The following is a 23963-nucleotide window of genomic DNA, read 5'->3' on the forward strand; positions in this document are numbered from 1 at the left end:
ACCTGCCGGTTGCTTGCCATTTTAATTCCCTGTCCCATTCCCACTCTAACCTCTGTTATTGGTCTCTTACGCTGTTCCAATGAAGCTCAACAGAAGCTCATCTTTCAATTAGACACTTTATAACCTTCTGGACTCAACATTGATTTCAATAACTTCAGATAATAACCACTGCTCCCATTTTTTCCAGACAGCAGGTGCTGGTAATGGTTCTGTTGTTGCCATTTACAGCTCCTCTTGACCCATCTTTTTTTCTTTACTTGTCTCATTACCACCCTTCTGGCCTTGCACCATCATCCCTTTTGTCATTTAATCACTCCTGCCCTCCATCCTATCCCTTTTGTTCTTTCTTCCCCTCCCCTTTCTCCCCCCTTTTCCCTGGCTCTGTACTTGCTAAAAAATTGTTTTAATCTTCAACTTCTTCCAGTTCCAATGAAGGGTCACTGACCTGAAACGTTAACTCTGTTTCTTTCTCCACAGATGCTGCCTGACTTGCTGAGTATTTCCAGCATTTTCTGTTTTTATTAACCCTATTAATTATTTGCATATTCAATTTTTAAGTGCTGCTAACTATGATTCTAAGGTTAATAAACAATTGTTAGCCCATGATTTTGTTGTCTGATTTCCTCTTTGAGAACTGGCAAGAAAGAGTTAATTAATTCACTAGGTAGCTTGTGCAGATCCTGATGTGAAGTTGGTAGTGTAAATGCTAATATGATCTAAAGTGGTTGATGCAAGACAGTTCAGCAAGTCAAATTTAGGCATCATTTACTCCTAGGCATAGATTGGATGGCAAACCGCAGACAGTTCCTTGATGAGGAGTTATGATGAAGGAGTTAAGGATTCATCTGATGCCCTTGTTCAATATTCTTGTCAGGCTATCGATCTCAATGTTCTTACTCCTTAAGTCCTGGAGTGGGGCTTCAATGAGGAACTTTCTGACTCAACGGTAAGAGTGTTCCCACTGAGCTAAGTTACCATTTGTGAATAGTGAAGTTCTGCAGCAAACTTCAGTTGGCTCCACTAGAACACTACTGGAGTAATCAAGGTACCCAAACCACTATTTCAAAACCCAAGTTTGCATCATAGCAGAACAAGTAAATCATTTGAAGTGTTTAAGGAAGCTGCGTTTTTCTACTGCTCCATCTCCGGTTGCTTTCCTTCAATTTCCTTGTGATCTTAAACCTCAAGTAGCTGCAATGTTTTCACAGGAACTTGCCTGGAAAACAAGCATATTTGAGGGTAAAAATGAGAATTTTTGCAGATGAGATAATAAAAGCTGATCTAACTTGAAAATCGCATTGATCCTCATGCATTTGTTTGCCTATCGCTTGAAAGGGGCATAAAGCAGAAGAAACATAACAGGAAGAATCTGTTCAGAGAAATACAAAGCATGAATCAAATAACTGTGCTAACGGTTGATAAAAACACTGTAGAAGTTAAAATCCTCAAATGGGAACAATTATAGAATCATACAGCACAGAAGGAGGCCATTCAGCCCATTTTGCCTGTGCAGTTCTTTGACAGAGCTATCCATTTAGTCCCACTACTCTGCTCTTTCCCCATAGCCCTGCAATTTTTTTCCTTTTCAAATATATATTCAATTCCCTTTTGGAATCTGCTTCCACTACCATTCCAGATCATAACAACTCGCTGTGTAAAAAAAAAATTCCCATCTCCAATTCGATTAAAACCAGAATTGAAGCATCTTAAGAACATAAGAAATAGGAACAGGAGTAGGCCACACGGCCCCTTGAGCTTGCTCTGTCATTCAATAAGATCACGGCTGATCTTCTTTCTCAACTCCACTTTCCTACCGTATCCCCATATCCCTTGATTCCCATAGTGTTCAAAAATCTATTGATCTCAGTTTTGAATATACTCAACGACTGAATATCCACAGATCTCTGGGATAGAGAATTCCAAAGATTCACGACCCTTAGTGAAGACATTTTTCCTTAATTCAGTCCTAAATGGCCGACCCCTTACCTTGAGACTATAACCCCTATTTCTAGACTCTCCAGCCAGGGGAAATGGCCTCTCACCATCTACTCACTAAGACGTCAAACCCACTAAGAATTTTATACATTTCAATGAGATCACCTCTCATTCTTCTAAACTTCAGAGAATATAAGCCCATTCTACTCAATCTCTCCTCATAGGATATCCCTCTCATCCCAGGAATCAATCTAGTGAACTTCTTTGTTGCACCCCCTCTAAGGCAAGTATATCCTTCCTTAGGTAAGGAGACCAAAACTGTACACAGTACTCCAGGTGTAGTCTCACCAGAGCCCTATATAATTGCAGCAAGACTTCCTTACCCTTATACTCCAACCCCCTTGCAATAAAGGCTAACATACCATTTGCCTTCCAAATTGCTTGCTGTACCTGCATGTTAACTTTCTGTGATTTGTATACAAGGACACCCAAATCTCTCTGAATACCAACATTTACTAGTCTCTCGCCTTTTAAAAAATATTCTGCTTTTCTATTCTTCCTACCAAAGTGGATAATTTCACATTTCCCCACATTATACTCCATCTATATCCCTTTTCAGTCACTTTGCGTCCTCCTCACAGCTTACTTTCCCATCTAGCTTTGTATCATCAGCAAAATTGGATACATTACACTTGGTCCCCTCATCTAAGTCATTGATATATATTGTAAACAGCTGAGGCCCAAGCACTGATCCTTGTGGTACCCCACTAGTTACCGCCTGCCAACCCAAAAGTGACCCGTTTATTCCTACTCTCTGTTTTCTGTCCGTCAACCAATCCTCAATCCATGCTAATATATTACCCCCAATCCCATGAGCCCTAATCTTGTGTAAGAACCTCAGAGCGCTGAAGGAAATTAGGGGCCTGAAGGAAAAATCTGGAAGAAGCTGAAAGTTGGCAGATGCGTGCTGAAATGGTGCAATGAGAAGTAGTGAGATCCTGATCCATCTGTAAGGTGGCTTTGACAAAACCTGAAGCGTTAAAGCTAAAGTAGGACTGGATGGGGCACATTTTCTCCTCCTGTTTTCAGTAATGCTCACCTGATGTATGGAAGTTGCAATTTCCAAAATTCCATACCCTGGAAACTGATAGTGTGTGTCGGCCATGATGCCCAATTGATAAAAAAGATAAATTACTTGGAGGCCACATTGCTGCGCTTTTTGGATAGAGAAGTGGTAATTAGTATATTCAGGGAACAAGGAGATGAAAGGAGAACTGGGGCTCCAGAAACGGCACATCAGTATTGTATCAGCCAACCTGTAGGGGAGAAGAGCTTTGTAAAGCATAGAAGCAAAAAACAGAAAATGCTAGAAACTCTCAGCAGGTCAGTCAGCATCTGTGGAGAGAAACAGACAAGTTAACGTTTCAGGTGTAATCCTTCATCTGACTGAGTTTCAAGCATCTTGCAATTTTTTTGCTTTTTATTTGTAAAGTATAGGCTGTGGGAGTGTGGAATGCAATACAATCTAAATTGCCTGGGGCAACTGTGGATAGAAATTTCAGGCACTTGAGCTGTTTTATGTAGCCATGAAGCAAAACAGCAGCTTCAAACAATACTCTGGCATTTAGATGATGTTACTAACCACGAGGAGCTTACGATCTGAATCCATAGATTATATTACTCGCTGCCAATCATTTGTTATTTTAAAGAACATACATTTTTTTTGAAAGTACTGATAGTTTCTTGCTGTTGCACACTAGGAACAAATTGAAGGTTGGGTGACATAGGACCTAGAGTACTGCTGATGATCATGAGGTAACACTTAAAGATATATCATGTTGGTGATAAGTTCTTAAGTACTACTTGGCTGCAATTTATAAAAAGTACATTACTAGATAAAAAGAAATAAGAAGCAAAACACTGCAAATGCTGAAAACACAAAGCAAGTCAGCCAGCATCTAAAGAGAATAGAGAAGTTGACATTTTGAGTCTGTATCCGTGTGAAGGGTCAACACTAGATAATTATATTTACACTCTCCCCCTCCCCCCCGTTCATTTCTTCGCCCTCCCCAATTTTTCAGTTGACGTTGCATTATCCTTCAATAACAGCCTGTTTCTTTTCTGTGTATTGTACTAGGATTTGAACTGCTTCTAGCTTCCCAAAAATCTGCACTTTCTTCCTGCCCTATATTCTGATTCAGTGTAATAGTTTTGCTTTTTACTCACATACATACAGAGAATGAATACGGATGGCAGGCACATAATCCTTTTCAACTGTGTAAGATCATTTTTTGTTCCAATTTCCACCGAAAGTCTGACTTGTTTCTCTCGCACGCCCCAAGTTTTACCTGCTTTTGAAAGATCCAAAATGAACCCTGAAAAATTTCTGGGAAATATTTTCAAAAATAAAAACTGAAAACACAGGGCTCTACTTATAAACAATACAGTCCATGTTGCAGTAGGTAAATGCCACTCATTAATCATAAGGTATTTTACAATTTAATCCACATTAGTGCATGCTCATCTAAACTGCTCTTGTTGACCAGAACCGAACGCACTACTCAAAGGTGCAATCTGACCAGAAAACTGTACAGTTTGATCACATCTTCATTTGACCTATATTCTACTATTTTGGCTATGTTATTAAACATTCTGTTGGCTTTGTTGATCTTCTTTGCATTGGTTGGACACGCGGAGCATCGAGTCTACTAAGACTCCTAGGTACCTTTTGGTTTCATCTTTGACTATTTCAACAACCACTTCAAGGAGTATGTGTGTCACCTATCTTTCTTTCCCATGTGCAGTACCTGCATTAAATTTCATCTGCCATTGTTCTACCCACTCACATACTTTGTCCAATTTATTCTGTAATTTCTGACCTGCCACCTCCGATTCCACTGCCCCTCCTAGTTTGGTATCATCTAAAAATTTGACAACTTTGCATTGAATTTTTGAATCCAGATCATTTATGTAAATTAGAAATAGTGCTCCCTGGGGTACCCCACTCAGTACTTTCACTTACCCCGACAAAACTCCTTTAATGAGCATTCATTGCTTTCTATCCTTCGGCCAGTTTCTTATCCATTCTCAGGGTTTACCCTGAATTCCCACAGCTTTGAGTTTAACTACTAGCCTTTTATGTAGAATTTTGTCAAATGCCTTTTGGAAGTCTAGGTACACTATGTTGTAAGACTGTCCACAGTCCACTTGGGATGTCACATCCACAAAGAAGTCGAGATTGGTGAGAAAGGATCTTTCCCATCTAAATCCATGTTGACTGTTGTTTTCTAGGTTATTATTCCACAGATAGGTGGAGAAATTGGTCTTTGGCAGTAACGCAAAATGGGCGATAGTGATTTGGCAGCCTGTTTAACAGCCCACATGATTGAAAATCGGCAGGGCATAAAAAGGGCTGTCGATTTACTAGAATGATTCCAGGGATGAGGGGCTTTAGTTATGTGGATAGACTGGAGAAGCTGGGGTTGTTCTCCTTGGAACAGAGAAGATTGAGAGGAGATTTGATAGAGGATTTCATAATCATGAAGGGTGTAGACAGGATAGAGAGAAACTGTTCCCATTGGCGGAAGGGTCAAGAACCAGAGGACATAGATTTAAGGTGATTGGCAAAAGAACCAAAGATGACATGAAGAAAAACTTTTTTACACAGCAAGTGGTTAGGATCAGGAATGCACTGCCAGAGGAGGTGGGCAGATTCAATTGTGGCTTTCAAAAGGGAACTTGATGAGTACTTGAAAGGAGAAAATTTGCAGGGCTGCGGGGTTAGGGCAGGGGAGTGGGACTAGCTGGATTGCTCTTGCATAGAGCCGGCACAGACTCGATGGGCTTAATGGCCTCCTTCCGTGCTGTAACCTTTCTATGATTTGCTATCACCTGTTTTGCGCTATCACTGAAGACCAATTTGACCCATAATTTTCAAGTCTACTGGTGATAACTGATTCCATTATTTTACATGAAATGGAAGTTAGACTAATGAGTCTGTAGTTGTTTGAGTTACTGTAGAAGTACTTTTCAATCCATTCTGTATTACAATGATAAAAGGAAGCCTGCATTTGATGCGTTATAGTACCTCACCTCCATTTTAGCCCAGGTATGACCACATTTTCAATGTCCCATGTCAAACCCTGCAAAGTTTCCATGAATTACTTAACATTAAATGAATAACGTTACTGTGATGTTAAAAGTTGCGCTATTACTATCGTGTTACTGTAATATTAAAACAGAGATTCTAAATAAAAATAAGAGTTCTAAAATCACTACTTCCATCCAGTTTTGTGTGTTCTTCATTGCCTTGTAAATCACGCTCCATTTTCAGTCAGCTTGGTCCAAACCACTGTTGCCAGTCACCGGGCGGTGATAGGGACTGCCCAGGAGCAATTCTCCTCTCCAATTTTCATTGTCCTGCAGGGAGATGCTGCCTGCTCTCAGCACAGTTCAGATTAGGAACCAATTAGAGCAGGAATGGAACTGACATTTACCCCACTCTGTGGCTCTGAGCTTTGTCCCCCAATGCTCAGCATCCCTATGTCGGTCCCATTTTGTCTTCTTTTTAAAAATGAATGCTTATTAACTTAATTTCTGTTCATTAAAAGCGAACCCATTTTCCTCTGCATTTACTCACCTACTGATGACCTATGGTGCCACGATTACAAAAGTTAAAATCCATCCCTTACTGGCTGAAAACTAGTTTTGAGGTCCAGTTTTTCACCCAATCAGAAAATGGACTGGTGAAATCAAAGTAATAAGTGACCTTTTTTTTTCTCATTATGAATGTATTTTTCATCTGACTCTAGAAATAAAAAGCACAGATTGAGAAAACTTGTTGGCAAGAAATTTTGGGAAGAGAATTGGGCCTTGGGTTGGGGGGGGGGTTAACAGGTGATAGGAACTTTTCTCCACTTCTGTAGACAACAATGATAAATTATGGAATAAACTGTGTAGGAGAGTGACAGACAAAGTAGATACAAGTAGGTCTAAAATTCAATACCAACAATTCAAGTGCCTGTTCAATTTTTATTGATGTAATGGATACAGTGATATTAGTATATTGGGAACAAGGCAGTGAATGTAATAACTGATATAGGCTGTAATGTGAATATTCTTGAGTAGCAGGACCATCTTCCAGTCATTGAAGTTTTAATGCTTTGGTAACATAACTGAAGCTTCCTGAGAGGCCTGGAAATCAAAGATGAAGATCATTAAAACACACAATTATTTGAACTGAATGAAAGTACAACTGTCTGTCATTGTAACAACCGTGAATATTACATTGCATTACATTGAGTCTACAGCAGAAAGAACCCATTTGGCCCAACTGGTCTATGCCGACGTTAATGTTTCACATGAGCCTTCTCCCTCCCTACTTCATCTAACCCTATCAGCATACCCTTCTATTCCTTTCTCCTCATGTGCTTATTGAGCTTCCCCTTAAATGCATCTGTGCTATGTGCCTCAACTACTCCTTGTGGTAGCGCATTCCACATCCTTACCACTCTTTGGGTAAAGAAGTTTCTCCTGAATTCCCTATTGGATTTATTAGTGACTATCTTATACCGATGACCTCTAGTTTTAGACTCCCTCACAAGTGGAAACATTTTCTCTATGTCTACCCCATCAAACCCTTTCATTATCTTAAAGATCTCTTTCAGATCACCCCTCAGCCATCTCTTTTCCAGAGAAAAGAGCCTCAGCCTGTTTAGTCTTTCCTAATAACGATCAGTTCTGGTATCATCCTTGTGAATCTTTTTTGCACCTTCTCCAATGCTTCTACATCCGTTTTATAATATGGAGACCAGAACTCCAAGTGTGGTCTGACCAAGGTTCTATACAAGTTTAACATAACTTCTCTGTTTTTTAATTCTATCCCTCTGGAAATGAACCCCAGTACTTGGTTTGCCTTTTTTGTGGCCTTATGATATTATCGGAACCTGACTGCAATTTTTACTGGAAGGCCTGGCGGGAAAAGGCAGTGAGTTTCCCACCAGGGCAACCCAACAGGGGAGTGGATCAGGGCCAGAAAAGGCCCGAAAAAGTTAGTTTTAAAATTTATTTTTTACTTTCCTTGAAAAATGAAAAACAAGTGCTTTATGTACAATTAATGACTTTGAAGTGCAGCTGTTGTTATGTAAATAAACACAGCAGCCATTTTATATACAGCAATATCTCATAAATGGCAGAGATGAATCTGTTTTTGATAGTGTTGGTGCTTGGCTTGGTACCATGGAATCTTCAACATCAGACAGGCAGACCTTTGGTTTAAAATCTCATCTGAAGGATGGCACATCTGACAATGTAGCACTTCTTCAGTACTGCACTGGAGTGTCAGCTGGGATTGATTATGTGCTCAATTTCTGGAGTGGGGCTTGAACCCACATCCTTCTTAGTCAGAAGTGAGAGTCAAGTTAACTTATATCCTCTCAACCTTGAAAATAAAGTAATGACATTAATGCCTGTTTGAGCATAAACATCACATTTTTGCATTCAAGCCTCATAAATGTCAATGTTAGTCTCCTCAATCAGAATGCCAGCTATATTCTGGCAGGTTTGGAAAAAGTTCTTTAATATGTAAAATGTTTTTATTTTAAATTACCTTTAGAGTTGTGTTTTATAGATAAATCCTTAAGAATAAGGTCATATCAGAGCATAATACTGGAGTATTTCTTTAATTATACCATCTGGGAGAATTTGATTCCAACAATAACATACTAAGGAAGCAAGTTAAAGTCTTTTGCTGCCAAACCATATAATGGAGTGTCACAGGTTAATGAGAGCTCAGGAGACAGTGGTGACTGTATGCGAATTTTAGGCGCCAACTGAGAAATGTAACTGTGTTGGTCATTAAAATGGTGGATAAATGAAGACCTGGAGGTGACCGCGGTTTCCTCCCTGCCTTCTGGTCAGGAGGCGGCAGTTCTCTTTCATTTTGTTTCCTTAATTTTGTTGCTTTCTTTCCTCATGCATCACCAGATCTTCCCATGCCATAGACACAAGAAGAAATAAAAAAAATGACATTTCATTCGAGTGAAAATGACTTATTTACTGCTCTATATATTGTGAGCCAATTGCATCATAATATACCAAGAAATAAAACATTTTTCCCCCCCAATTTTCTCCCTCTCTTTTCCTGTTGGTGCTGACTCATGCTGGGAAATGGCTCCACAGGCACTAGAAATCCTCGTGCACCTCATCCACGTGACCAGTCTCATTGTATAAGCCTAGACAGTGTGTATCAGGAGGCGAATCGACTGATTTCCCACATTCACTCTAATATTTCATACATGTAATTAAATAACCACATTGACCCACAAAGGGATAATGCTATAAGTGCAGGGAAATTGAAGCGATGAAGATCTGTTATAAGGCAAAAAAAATGAGAACTGGTCAGAAGATTTGTCCAGTTTCATCCCACTTAAAATAAGACACCGGGGGGTAAATTTTAACTTCCAGCCAGGAAGGTTGGGGGGGGGGGGGGGGGGGGGGGAGGAAGATTTCTGGGTGTGAAACCCAGCTGGTAAGTGGGTGGGTCGCGATCTGTGATTGTGACCTTAATGAGGCCCATCAATGGCCCTATCGGGTTTTGTGCCTGGCAGCCAGCCTGCTTGACAGGCTGTCTGTCTGTCTGTCGGCAGTGAAAGGGGCTACACATCAGAGAGCGGGGCGGGAGGGATAGAGAGATCATAGGGCTTGGAAAAAAAATCGGAGGTGGGGTGGGGGGGGGGGAACGTGGACAACATTGGGGGCGGGGGGTCAGCAAGCATCGGGGATCGGGAGGTCAGCAAGCATCGGGGAGCGGGACGTCAGCTAACATCATGGATCGGTGGGGGGGGTCAGCAAACATCAGGGATTGGGGGGGGGGGGGCGTCAGCCAATCGCAGGGGTCCTATCGGCCAGGTGAGCTTGTTGGGCCTGGATGAAGCACTCCTGCTCCTCTGGGCCCACAAGCAGTGCAATAAAGGCACTCACCACATAGATTCGGCCCTTCCCGCCTGCTTTCAGTTGACGTGATTTGGAGGTGATGGGAAACAGGTGAGGTTAAATCCATTATATTATTCCAATACACAAAATATTAAGTACCTCAAGTATCTCAATGAGGTACATTACCCCTTTAAGTATCGGCCCGCCAGCTTTAAGTGGGGGCGGGACTTCCTGGTGTCTGTTCTCCACACTCAGACAAACCTGCCTGGGTTAAACCCAGAAGTGTTGGAGCCGGGATACCATCCCACTCTGAAAATGTAGCATTTTCACTGCCCACCCGCCCCCAATCCACCCGCTCTTGGGGTTAAAATTTACCCCCTGAACTCTTGTTTCTTTTCGTTATAACAAAAGCCAAAAAGGAGCGCCCTGATCCCAAATCCCAAGAAAATTTTTAAAAATATTTTAAAAATAAACAGGGTGGTGCATTGCCCAGTGACCTGACCGTTGACCTCTGAGGCTTGGGTTCAAATCCAACTCAGACTGATGGGATGAAAGTCTCCTCTCTCTGCTGACTGTATGGGTCCTGTGCAAAATTAGTTTTGCCAGTCTCAAACCAGTTTCCACTGCATGAGTTGATGGCATAGAACTGCCCATAATTTGAAACTACATTCACAATCTCACTCTGAAAGTCAATAAAGATGTTTGGTGTGGGAAATAGAAAAAGTCACATTGGTAAAGTAGGGGTGCTCTTCTGAGAATGACATTTGCAATACATTGTGGGAAGATTTCCGCTATTTGCTATATGTAACAAAATAGTAAACATGTTCCCTATAAATGTATTTTGATTTAGTTATATGTGACACAGAGAGGAAATCTTCCCCAATTTAGGAGCAGAGTGAGCTTTTCTTTGGCGCATGCTATACCTGACATGTGAACATTTGGTGTCAAAGGTCAAGGAGTGTTTAAAGAGCACAAAAAAAATTACATATACATGTTAACTTTTATTTTGAGGGCAATAAGTCACTAAATGGTTAAAGTCTGAGGATGTGTAAAACTACCTGCTAAACAAAAACAATTAGGCATCACCTTTGTACCTTTCAAATTACAAGATGTTTCTGGACTGCTTATTCTTCTTGGATGTGCCAATCCACAATGATTTTAAAAATTGATGACAGCGTTTCAATCTGTTTATAAAATGGGCCTATGCCAGATGGAGCCAGGCAATACCTACCCATTGAAAAAAACAGATACATTGATATTTTAGGCACTCGGTACTTTCCAATGAGTAGGCGAGCCTTTACTGATGGACTTTCCCTACAATGTGTGTGTGTGTGTGTGTGTGTGTGTACGTGTACAAGAACCCAAAGCACTTCTGTTGAAAGCATTTCTAGTTCTTTTTCTACAGGACAAAAGAAAATGTCAGAAGAGAATTCAGGACACTTGAGTAGAGTCTCAACTGGGGAATTAATTTCTCCTAATTTTTACACCAGGGACAGCCCCATAGTTTGCGCTGGTTGCCTAACTTTTAGTTTTTAAAACTGTGAATATTGCAAATCTAAAACAAAAACAAAAATTGCTAAACATACACAGCGGGGGTAATTTTCCAACTTTGAATTTCTGGTGGGGAGCCTCACCAGCCAAGAGTACATATTGGAAATTCCACAACCTTCTGAACCAGAGCGAAAATGTTACCAATTGAGACAATTTGATAATTATAGTAAAGGGAAGTAACAATACAGATATTGCCATCTCTTGGACACTCTTTCCGCTCGGTTTCATGCTTCAGATAAGGCCTGGCTTTATGACCACTTGCTTTGGGGTTCACATGCAGCCTCAATACACCAAAGCCAAGATGCTTTGTGCATTCGCATGTGATCTATCAAATTGCTGTTAGGTTGTCTTTCCATAACTTACTCTCAAATTCATGATGCTCTCAGACCAATCCATGGATGCAATCTGTGGAACTGCAGTGAGAATTATACTCAAAGCCTTGTTTGCATTCTCCTTCATCACTTTAAGGACCTTCTCCATACAGACCTGTAGTTTTAATGAGGAAAAAGAAATCAGTATTCTTTATCGGAAACAATTTACTGACTCATTCATCTTCATGGCGGAGGAGTTCCTCTGTGCGTTATGTGTGACGAAATTGTAAACTCGTTCTTTATAAAGGAGTTTGTGATTTCTGCTTATAACCCCCACAGGAAACTGTTCCCACCCCCTCCCCCTCCATTACTTCCCTTGGACATACGTGGTCCTTAATAATGCAACGCAGAGAAGGACAGACTGCTTGAGTATTGTAGGTGATTGAGATACATATACAGTTACAGATACTCCTATCAACAATAACGACATCATAACACTTGAACAGACAAGATTTATTTGGAGTCACACTGTTTCAGGTTTGACAATGTGAAGGATGCTCCACCCCATAGTACTTGGCTTTGCTGATAGTGCAATCTGTGATATCTGGCACCAAAAATATACTTTCCAGCTGAGCTGCACGCCTGCTATAATATATGGGATTAGCTTGATCTAGTTAATAGCACTTTCACCTGAGTCACAAGGGTGTGAGCTCAAGCCGCAGTGAGGATTTGAGCACATAATATAGTCAGATACTTCAGTGCAGCACTGAGAGAGTGCTGCATCATCAGGCGTGTTTTGTCTTTCAAATGAGATGTTAAAGTGAGGCTGCATCTGCCTGTTCTGGTGATACAGGTAGAATCAAGTAAATCCCATGGCATTATTTGAAGAGGAGCAGGGAGTTCTCCCAGTGTCCAGGTCGATACTGTTCCCTCAATCAACCCCACCGAAACAGATTGAATGGTCATTCATCTTGATTTGCCATTTGTGGGACCACGCTGTCTGAAAATTATTTGCTACGTTTGTCTACTGAACAATAATGACCGAAGTTAGAAAAAGGTAATTAATTGGTTCTGAAGTGTTGGGACATCCTGAGATTGTGATATGGTGCTATATAAATGCAAGTTTTTTTCTAACATTTAAAGGAATGATTTGGATTACATAATTCTGCTTCTGTAATCATTACCCATACTTTTGATTTAAGGCCTTCCTTGCAAGCCTCCCAAACTCCATCCTACAAAAAACTCCAACTCATTCTAAACTCTGCCACTGCACATGTGCCACATTAAGTCCCACTCGCCTGAACCCCGTCCTTGCCAACCTCCACTGGTTCCCTGTCCTCTGGCACTTTGATTTCAAAATCCTCATCTTCGTCTTCAAATCGCTTCATGGTCTCATTCCACCCTACCTCTGCAATCTTTTTCGGGCTTATGTCCCAGCTCACATCCTCTGCTCGCCTGACTCTGGCCTACAGAGTGCCCCTTTTCTCTCTACTTGATCACTGGTGGCAAAACTTTCAGTCATCACTTTCTCCCTATACTCCTTCACCTTAGCAAAGGATAGTAAATGGAGCAAACATGTTTGTTACACTTAAAAAAAAGGCTAATCCAATCTTTATTTGATTATATGGATGTCGATATTAAGACAAACATTTCAGTTTAAAAAAACCTCCAATTGGCATGAATAATTTGACGCTTTTATTTTTAAAAAAGGCTTGACTAATGCACGTGTGCCTTTCTCACTTATGAAATAAAATATATCACACTGAATTATATTATTACCTTGTATCCATGTGTACACAGCGCTCAAAATTCACAGTGACCAGTTTCAATATAAATGAGCCAAAGTTTTTGTTAAAAAGTACATACCCAATTTAGCTAGCATATTTTATTCAAATTATTGCAAATACGATGTATAGCACAGACTTTGACCATAAAATCTTTTGACAGACTGCCAAATTAGCCATAGGTACCCCAAGCAGTTGCAAACAAAACAAATTTCTACCCTTCCTTAATGTAAGGAACTCTCACCCTTGATTGAGAGCTGTAGCAGTTAATGATCAATAGCTTACACAAATGCCATGAGTTGCCTTGGTTTTTTGCACAAGTGTTAGAACACCCAGTGTTTGGTGCCAATTACATACGGACATATGGAAAAGTACAGGAAAAGAACAGCTGGTCCATTGTGCTTATCCCATCCCAGTATGATGTAATTTCTGCACGCTATCAGCTCCATGCCCCCCCAATGCAACCAAGCAATTTCCTAAGAGAGGCAGAAAAAAAGAGGAAAACTTAGGTGAATGTAGAAAAAAAATCTCTATGGGATCATGAATCTTGTTACTGTCTTTCCACAAATGCTGGGATGCTGCATGCTACTAGTACTACTTCTAGTAGTGACAGGATTTTCAAACCATGTGGAATATTTGTACCGGTCACAGTGATGCAAGAGTACAGGGAAAAGAGTGAGCAGTACATACTTGCTTACTTAATCAAGCTGGAGGTTAGCGACTAGAATTTGACTTCCTTTCTTGCTCCAAGCTATTATCTTGTACAATACTTTAAGAGTAATACTTGACTTATTGAAAGAACAAAACAGAGTACAAAATGTCTTTGGAATGGCAAAAGGCTAGATGTTTATTTAATACATCCTTTTTTTAATATCAAAGTAAGTTTTAAGGGAAGTTTGTCTGGAATGTGTTTATCTTTTGACTTTTTCAAATCAAATTGCTATTATTAATTTCTGGGGAGATAAAAAAAGCATCCAGCTACAGAAAGGATTGACATGGTCAATATTTCCATTTCAAATTTTGCCAAGAGAACTATGTAGCAAGAATGAAATAAATTTTAAAAGATAATCAGAATGGAAAATAGAATAAAAGATTGTCTGAAATAAAAATAAAGAATACACAAGTAGTAGAAGCATGCGAATGGGCTGCTCCACATGGCAAGCAAAAATAGTTCCTTTGTCCAATAAGCAAGCAATGTAAGACACACGGATTGGATACTGGCTCCTGAACAAACACTCCCATTAAATGGATGATTCCACTATGCAGGGGTACAGTGTATTAATTATGGACAATGTAATAGCACAGTTCTAATGCAAGTGGAACTCTTCCCTGTGAGTGAAAGCTACTTATGTAAAAAAAACCTGCACGATTGAGATGAACCAATGAAATCCATCCTTAAAGAGGAGATTTATTCCATGGTTTAGTAAGATCTTGGATACAGAATTGAGAGAAGAATGGTAGAGAAAATAACTCCTTGGACTAACATTTTTCTGAGAGGCACGTGAGAAAGCTTTAATCCACGCGCCCATACAAACACAGCAAATGCCAATCAATCCATGTTGCTCTTACATCTCTTCTAGTGGCTGGCACAGGAGGGGCATTCGTAATAGTTTTGGATTTTTGCCTGCACTGAAATTCTTAACTTGTAATATTTCTGTAATGTTAAATTCAGCATTTTATCTCAACAATAAGCCAGCAGGACCGAAACCAGGCTGATTACCACTTCAAATTAATATGGTAATCAGTAAACAGGTGTAGGATCATTACACACAATCTTGAGCATTTTACTCCTCTGTGAGTAGTGGCTCACTTGGTACACCCAAGAGAGCAGGTGCCTTTTAATTCCATTCGCACAGCCAGGGGCTTGGCTGGGTCAGACATTTGTGACCCTCGTACTCCCACTTCAAAGAGGAGGCATTTCAATCATGGTGGTGGCTTTGATTGATGGCTTGGAAAGCTGAATCACAGAATTAAGGAACTGGCTTTTGGTTTTTCTTAGACAAATTGGGCAAGCTGTGCCATAGCAAGGAGCAACAGAAAGTCTAGATCAGCTAGCTTTGGAACAGCTTAGCAAGAAAGTGGGCCTATATGCCTGGAGAGATAGCAAGATGGCATTTTTATTAATTTTTCATAACTGAGGAGCATAGTTCTCACCATGAAAGTTATGTACTATCCATTCATGTATTTTATACAAAATAAACCATTGGCTGCTTTGAAACTGTGCCTATCTCGATAGAGTGCTTTTCAGCCCACCTGCTGTAAAAAAAGAGAACGCGTGGGCAGCACACATAATATCTCAGTAGCTGGTATATGGTGCACGGGTTCTCTTTTCTGAACCCCATGTTGCGCCCCTCCCTATCACTGTAACCTCCTCCAGCCCTACAACCATTCCGAGATCTTGTGCATCATTGCACCACCACTGGCGGCTGTGCATTCAGCTGCCCTAGGCCCTAAGCTCTGAAATTCCCTCCCTAAACATCTCCGCCATTCTACCTCTCTCTCCTCCTTTAAGATGCTCCTTAAAACGTACCTCTTTGATCACCTATCCTAATATTGCCTTATGTGGCTCAGCATCAAATTTTGTTTGATAACGCTCCTGTGAAATGCCTTGGGGCGTTTTAGAATATTAAAGGTGCTACATAAATGCAAGTAGATGTTGTGTTAAAATGTGCACTCCAATTATAGGGGATTTGAGGTCCACTTATAAGAGTGACCGGTGAAGCCAAATCAGGGAAAATATCCAGTGCAAAACCTAAAAATCTTGACAGATGGTTGGGTTCATGCAGTGCTGCTCGAGCTGGTACACCTCATGGGGAAGAGCCAATCAACCCATGCTGCCTTTACAACCCTCCCTAGTCGTTGGCTCAAGCGTGCCATTAGCAAATGTTTGCCAACATGTTGTATGGCAGCACTGTGTGGAGAAAACTTAGACAAAAGAAATAAAGTAGAGTGGGAGGGATAAATAATTGATAAACAAATTTGATTACTTGCATCATTGCTGCCTACATGAATTGTATTCAACTGTGTGCAGGGAAGATAGTTTCTCCATCTGAGATTAAGCAAAGGTAGGGCTTACTTGCTCAAATCCATGAGCAGTAATAGTTAATCTCATTCTCTTTTGAACCTGCGATGGTGGCGATCCCAGCAATAGCAGTCACTGTTGGTAGTCACCAATGTTGATTTTCACAGGCGTTCTGAATGGTGGAATATTAGTGCTCTCAAGGAGAGCCAAAGATCAGCTTTTCAGCTGGTCCACCTGGCTGTATCTCAGCTGCAGTTAAAACAGTTCGTCAATGAAAGGCTTCAGGAGAGGGAAATGTCACATGCAGGTTAAAAATAAGGAAACAATCAAAAAACAAAACAAAACAAAAATATAAAGTATTTAACAACTTTGGTATGAAAGGCATATGAAAAATCCAGGTTGAAAAGCTTGAAAGCCAGGCTACTCAAAGACAGCAAAGCACTGACACTGCCTCAGGCAATACTGACATAAGTTTCAGAAATAATTAAATATAAGCTGTCCAGTCTCCAATTCTCTACCTCAATTACTTTATCCGACAGCATGACTTTTTATATATTTTTTAAAAATGGGCATGACCTTACTGAGCAGCTGAAGGGCAGGGTGGTGGGAAGGATGGCGGGGGTGGAGGTGGAGGTGGTGGGAAGGATGGCAGTGGTGGTTGATGGTGCTGGGAACCAAGGCTAAATGACAAAAAGCCATACTTCCACAAATAGCCTTTAGAACCACAGTAATATGCTTACATTTTTTTAAATTAGAAATTTAAAATGCAATTGCATACTTTGTGTGTACACTCAAATTGTCTGGTCTTGCATTGGGAGTATAAAATTAGAGCTATCTTCTCAACAATTCAGAGGAAAAGCGTCTGATGAGTGTACAAAATAAGTAAGAAGCATGTGACCAAGGAAGCTGAAGCATTAGATTCAGACATTGTCTTTAACATCCGGGGTGATTTTCTCAATCAAAGAAAGCACCTTTTAACTTTGGGGGGGGGGGGGGGGGGGAAGGGGATAAAATTTCATAAAGAAGTGAGGGATGTCGCCAATGAATTTGGGCTTATTGAGAATATCAGTGATGAGCAATCCAATATTATTTTCCATTTCGGGTATCCAGCATTGGAATCGAGTACTCCCAGATCAGATATAGCACAGGTTAAATGCAAAGTAAAAGTCCTTCTATTCTGCCCTAACAGTGTAACTTAATTCCCACTTTGGAAGAACATCCCCCACAGTACCTGGGTTAGAGTCTAGTTTCTGCACCAATTACCTATATAGCCTCTTTAAATTACTTCTCAAATTTGTGCTGAATTGTCTTTGTGCTGTGGATCTAGTTGGTAACAGGTGGATTGAAATTCAAAAAGAAGGCTCAAAGACAACAGAAATCGGAGATTTTCATCCCATTAGTCAGGGCTAGATTCAAAACCAGGTCCCAAAGTGAATGGCTGGTGCATCAACTTCCTGCAACACCTTGTCCCTCAGGCAGCAGCACCGCTTTGCAGAAATACTTTGCCCATGCTTATGGTTTGCATACATTTACATATCCAAATATTTACCCAGTAATTTTCCTGTGCTACTACTAAGGAGAAAACTGGAATGATGGACTACGCCATGCACGAAGCAAAGCAGATGCATTTTAAAAACTCTATTCTATTTTTAAATGTTTAAATGATGTGTGGACCAAAGATGGCTGAAGTCCCGCTCCGCCAAGAAGAAGGTTCCAGACTATGATCGTCATGGCTACACTGGTGCAGGGAAATGTATGTCTCCGTGGCACTGACAAGGATGGCTCCTACCTGGCCTCACTCTTGGCCAGCCGGAACCACAAAAAAGGGCAAAGGTGTTAAAACATGCTGACGGGTCAGTAATACCACTGATTCATCCCTTCCCTCCCACTAAGCCCCGGTATAGCTCCTTACCCAAGGGGGAAAAATGACAACATAAATCTGAAAAAGGAAGCTCAGGTTTCTCAGAAAACTTACCTCAGTTTATGCGAAGCACAGGTTAGCTTTTTTTTAATTCATTCATGGGATATGGGCGTTGCTGGCGAGGCCAGCATTTATTGCCCATACCTAATTGCCCTCGAGAAGGTGGTGGTGAGCCACCGCCTTGAACCGCTGCAGTCCGTGTGGTGAAGGTTCTCCCACAGTGCTGTTAGGAAGGGAGTTCCAGGATTTTGACCCAGCGACAATGAAGGAACGGCGATATATTTCCAAGTCGGGATGGTGTGTGACTTGGAGGGGAACGTGCAGGTGGTGTTGTTCCCATGTGCCTGCTGCTCTTGTCCTTCTAGGTGGTAGAGGTCACGGCTTTGGGAGGTGCTGTCGAATAAGCCTTGGCGAGTTGCTGCAGTGCATCTTGTGGATGGTACACACTGCAGCCACTGTGCGCCAGTGGTGAAGAGAGTGAATGTTTAGGGTGGTGGATGGGGTGCCAATCAAGTGGGCTGCTTTGTCCTGGATGGTGTCGAGCTTCTTGAGTGTTGTTGGAGCTGCACTCATCCAGGCAAGTGGAGAGTATTCCATCACACTCCTGACTTGTGCCTTGTAGATGGAAAGGCTTTGGGGAGTCAGGAGGTGAGTCACTTGCTGCAGAATACCCAGCTTCTGACCTGCTCTTGTAGCCACAGTATTTATATGGCTGGTCCAGTTAAGTTTCTGGTCAAAGGTGACCCCCAGGATGTTGATGGTGGGGGATTCGGCGATGTTAATGCCGTTGAATGTCAAGGGGAGGTGGTTAGACTCTCTCTTGTTGGAGATGGTCATTGCCTGGCACTTGTCTGGCACGAATGTTACTTGCCACTTATCAACCCAAGCCTGGATGTTGTCCAGGTCTTGCTGCATGCGGGCACGGACTGCTTGATTATCTGGCAATCTAGATTTACCGAGCTATTTTACTATGATTTACCTGCAGGCATGATCATAGTTTAAAAAAAAGCCATATTCCTCTAGATTGCCTCTGGGAGAGCTGTGCTTCACAGTAACTAGAGGCTGTTTTCCATTAAAAAAAAAGTATAGTCAACTGCTGTCAGCTGCATTTGAAAATACAATTAATCTGATCGTTCTTGCTCCAACAGGAGCACAGACCCACTTTCTCATGGGTCTTGCAAGTGCTCATTGGTGCATCAGATTAAATTCCTCACTGTTCATTTGTGTTGGGATACAGAATATAGGATGGTCAGAACTACTATTGCAACATTTATTGTTCTGGGTGAAAGTTTTTAGCTGAACAGTGAGATGCATGAATAGTAACATAAAAACACTGATAAGTTAGTTCCAGAGTAAGGTAGATGCAAATGGATCATGATTGCAGTCTATCTACAGTGCTGTGAAAAAAGCTACCGATTAAAATGATCCAAATGGAATGGAGATCCATAATGACATCATTACACTACACATGCAGAAAAATGGGTTTCTGTATTCCCAACCGTCCTCTTACAGGGCCTGTAGAGGATGGATTAATAGTGTTAACAAGAGTGGGCAGACAGCAGAGGTTAGTATAGAGTCACACTCACAAAACCGGATCAAAATTCAACAGGGAGGTAAAAGTGTAAATTTTCAACAACTGGTCCTGAGCCATAAATATTCAGGAGTGTTCCAGGTTTGAACCCTTGTCTGCACTGAGATAGCTGTTCTCAGTCAGAGTGACAGTAGGCTGCTACAATTTAACTCAGCAAGAAAAGGGGGATTAAAAAAAATCAGCTGCTCCTGATCACTACTCAGTGACCCATACTGGAAAGTGCACGTGTATCGATGTAAAGCATTCGGCTCATCTGTGATGGCCCTCGTGGTTAATTAGCCTGCAAACACTCACTATCTGGGGTCATAAATGAAAGGTAGGCACTTCATGAGGTACTGGAGGGCTGCAGGCACCCATGGAACTGTAACCAAATAAAAGGCAGCACCTTCAGGGGAGCAGGGAGAGAAAAGGAGAGAAATGTAAACACAAAAAAAAATGGAAATGCCACCCAGTGCCATAAACAGCACTTGCCCTAAAGAAGGTTTAGCAACGTATCATTAATTTTATCGCTTGGTGCCACTGTACTGAATTGGAACAATTCCTGTCCTGGACTATCATATGTAGATTGCTGCCAAAACTTCAGATATGAGTATGTACAGATTGGGTCTTTAAATCCATTCATTTAACAATACCACCAAACTAGCACAATTGAAATTACCACTCTAGAAACTATTCCATTTTCAACAGAATTTCCTAGGAAAAATAGCTTACACGGATACAGATGTCAAGCATTTCCTTTCTCCTTTGGATTAAAGGAGACCAATATCTCTGTCCAGAATACTTAACTTAAAAGAAAAAACCTCTACACAGCTGCTTGGTTTTTCTACTGTCAGGCCCTGCCCCGGCCCGCTCCTTTCATTGTGTCTCAAGTTCAATGTGGGTGGAGTTTCCCTACTGTCTGCTGGGCCATGTAATGGGTGTTCCACAGTAAAAACACTGGTATTTGAAGTGCAGAGCCTTGATTCACAGTTGAGAACACCAACACCCACCCTCAGGTAGGCCAGTCAATTAGTGGAATGACGCGGCTGTTCTACACAAACCCAACACTTAAAACTGTTGATACAAAGTCTTTGGGGTTGCATGGGTTAGTTGGACATTTCAAAATCAGAGGAGATTGTTCTAGGTCTGCATCCAGGCGTACTGGATCACCCGAGGGCAGTGAATGTCTGAAAATCGGGTGGGTTCTTTTATAGGAATGTGCTCTGACACGCCTGACTTTCTGATATTTGCTGCACCCAGGTGATCCAATGCACATGGGAGCAGGCTCAGGAAAACGTGCTTACTTGGTTTGACAGACAAGTGAGAGCACAGATACAGCAATGGGCTCCTATTTACCTCACAGATAATAAGATTTCCTGAGGCTAATGGGTGGATCCTACCAGTTATGCTCTATTGCATATTCGCTATAGTTCCTGCTGAACCTCTCCAAATAACGATGCAGTATTCCACATGATTAAACCACACTCGGGAACACCATCTTACAAAATGTGACACTCCCAGATATATTCCGGACCAGACCACGTACTTAAACTCAGCTCAAAAAATACGACATAGAATGAAGACGGCAGCTCACGTATCAGTGTCACCCCCACCAATTACTCTCCCTTTACCTCTGCAACATCTTTTCAGAATGTTAGCTCGAGTCGCTGCACTTTAAAAGTGATGCATTGTGTGAGGTGCTTTGGTACGTTTCCGCATGAAAATGTGCTGTATAAATGCAAGTAATATTTATTCAAAACATCACTATCTCCTCTCATAATACATACGCGCACTTTTGTTGTTTTGGTTGAGATTGTTGCTCGTTAACTTGCTTCAGTCACGTGATGAGTTGGGGGTGGGGAACGGGTGATTGAGGGAGACATTGGCCAGGAACGTTTCTTCTGTTTGCATATCTTTATAAATAATTTTGCTACAAATACTGCTCATGAGGAAATCTCCTTCTGAGTAGTAATATATGTTCTGTAGTAGCACTCACTGCCGGTGTCCTTATTGACAGCACTCCCTCCGATGGAGGACAACAGAGCAAATTTGGGATGCAGCTACTGGCAGGTGTATAACAATATGTGCATTCGTCTCACAAATCAAAATGACTCCTAATGGCCAGCACTCCATTAGCAAACACTGTGACACACTGCTTGAACTATCCCTTAACAGTTATCACGATTTGGATTTTGCAGATTGGTGAAATAATAGATGTAAATTGGTGAACCGTTGACTCCCATCCCAAGAACAAACCTTGTGTTACCAACAATTCAATTATCCTGGAGATCAAATGTCACAATCAATTATAATGCTAATGTCTTATTGATGCAAATAATAACATTATGATTTAAACTACAAGTTTATTTTGGTTTAATTAGATTTTATTTGTAATTATATTTGTGGTGCCTCCTCAGTTTGAGAGGGCACTTGTGCAGTTGCCTTTCTGTTTGTGACTCCCTGTTAGTTTATTTAAAATGGGGAACATTCCAACTGTGCTCAACAAGCTACATATTGGTAAGAAAACAACCATTAACAAAATAGTATGTGGTATTATAATAATAATGTGGTATATTTTTAGTGTAAAAAATATACAAGCCACAACTCACCTTCAAGTTTACAAGCCAATTGCAATTTTGAGGTTAATGCTAACCTCTGAATCCCTCCATTGGATTACTGTAACTCCCTTTCATGTAGCTATTAATTTACCTATACCAACAATACCCAAGAGACTGTCAAAACCCAGGAGATCATACTGGTTCATAGGCAAATGGAATTCCTTATTTTATCCCGGCTTACTGGGACAATAACGATAAGGGACAAATCTGATAAGATTACATTTAGTGTAGGTCACATTTGGTTGCTTTAGATCATGGCTTCTCCTATTCCTGACAAGTTTTCATTGTAACTATTTTGATAATGGAGCAAAAAATATTTGGAGTTCAGCTCCTATGCAAGATTGCTTCCCGTTTCAAATTGTGCAGCATTTGCCAGTTGTATGCTATTGAGCCACTTATTTCATAGCAATTCAAAAGCCTCACATGCTGGTCAACAGAAGCAACTCAAAAATGTTTTAATAAAAGAGCTAAAGCGCAAATGGAAGCTGAGCCTTCCAAGCACATGGACAAAGCAACCACAGTAACTGCGCTCAGCACTGAAAAGAACAACTTGTCATTTTGGCTGGACTTCAAACAGCTCTGCCAGCTGCTAGCAACTCTAGCAGTGGTGTCTGACCCTGGCAGTGCAATGTATGCAGAACAGCACCGACTTTCCGGTGAGCAGCATTTAAACTGTGAGAAAATTTAGAGAAAAGTAAAAATCACAAAGTAAACATGATATGCAAACAGTTTCTGGCTAGTTAAAATGGTGGTTTCCACATTTTTCTATGCAGACGATGCCCAGTCAGTGCAGAACTAGCTGATCTCAGCTGGGACGGTGGTAGGAGTCCCACAGGGCTTGGGAGGAAGAAACAGGGGGGAAAAAAAATCAGCTAGGGTTCTGACTCCTGGGGTGGGTTTTCCCCCATAGCCATATCCGGCCATTTGCACCGGGCCGGAAGGCTGCGGCGAAATTCAAGCATCCCCGGGGCATCCTACTGGCTGCAGGTCGCCGCAGTATCAGGCAGCCCGGTCGGCCTCCGGAAGGTAGGTTCCTCTGAGGCGTGGAAGTCGGAGTGGCAGTGACCTTGGCTGGTCACTCCGGCTCCTCCCAGCCCCTGCAAAAATGAAGACGAACTCACTTTTCGGGTCTTCTTCGGCGGGACTGCCACCTGATGCTGGTCGGAGAGTGCACAGCACGTGCCCTGCCCACCTCAATCCAAAAATGGCTATCCGGGTACTACTGAAGTCATAGGACCGTGATTTCCAATTTAAATGGGCCTACCACCTGATTCTGGGGGCCACTCCAGTTGCCCAGTGGTAGGCCCTGGTAAACATTG

The 23963-nt window shown here is 41.4% G+C and overlaps 1 protein-coding gene across 2 annotated transcripts in view; it reads right to left on the bottom strand.

Annotated features, from left to right (window-relative positions):
- Positions 1-6952: 6952 nt before the first annotated feature.
- Positions 6953-23963, bottom strand: part of mtap (methylthioadenosine phosphorylase) — a 172299-nt gene continuing 155288 nt past the window's right edge. For both annotated transcript variants that reach the window (XM_067983303.1, XM_067983302.1), the window contains exons 7-8: positions 11782-11904; positions 6953-7128 (exon numbers count right to left, since the gene is read on the bottom strand). In XM_067983303.1, coding sequence (XP_067839404.1) covers positions 7090-7128; positions 11782-11904 — 162 coding nt within the window. In that variant the 3' untranslated portion in view covers positions 6953-7089. The remainder of the gene's footprint in view (positions 7129-11781; positions 11905-23963) is intronic.

Source organism: Heptranchias perlo, chromosome 4 (genome assembly GCF_035084215.1).
Source record: "Heptranchias perlo isolate sHepPer1 chromosome 4, sHepPer1.hap1, whole genome shotgun sequence".
NCBI lineage: Eukaryota > Metazoa > Chordata > Chondrichthyes > Hexanchiformes > Hexanchidae > Heptranchias > Heptranchias perlo.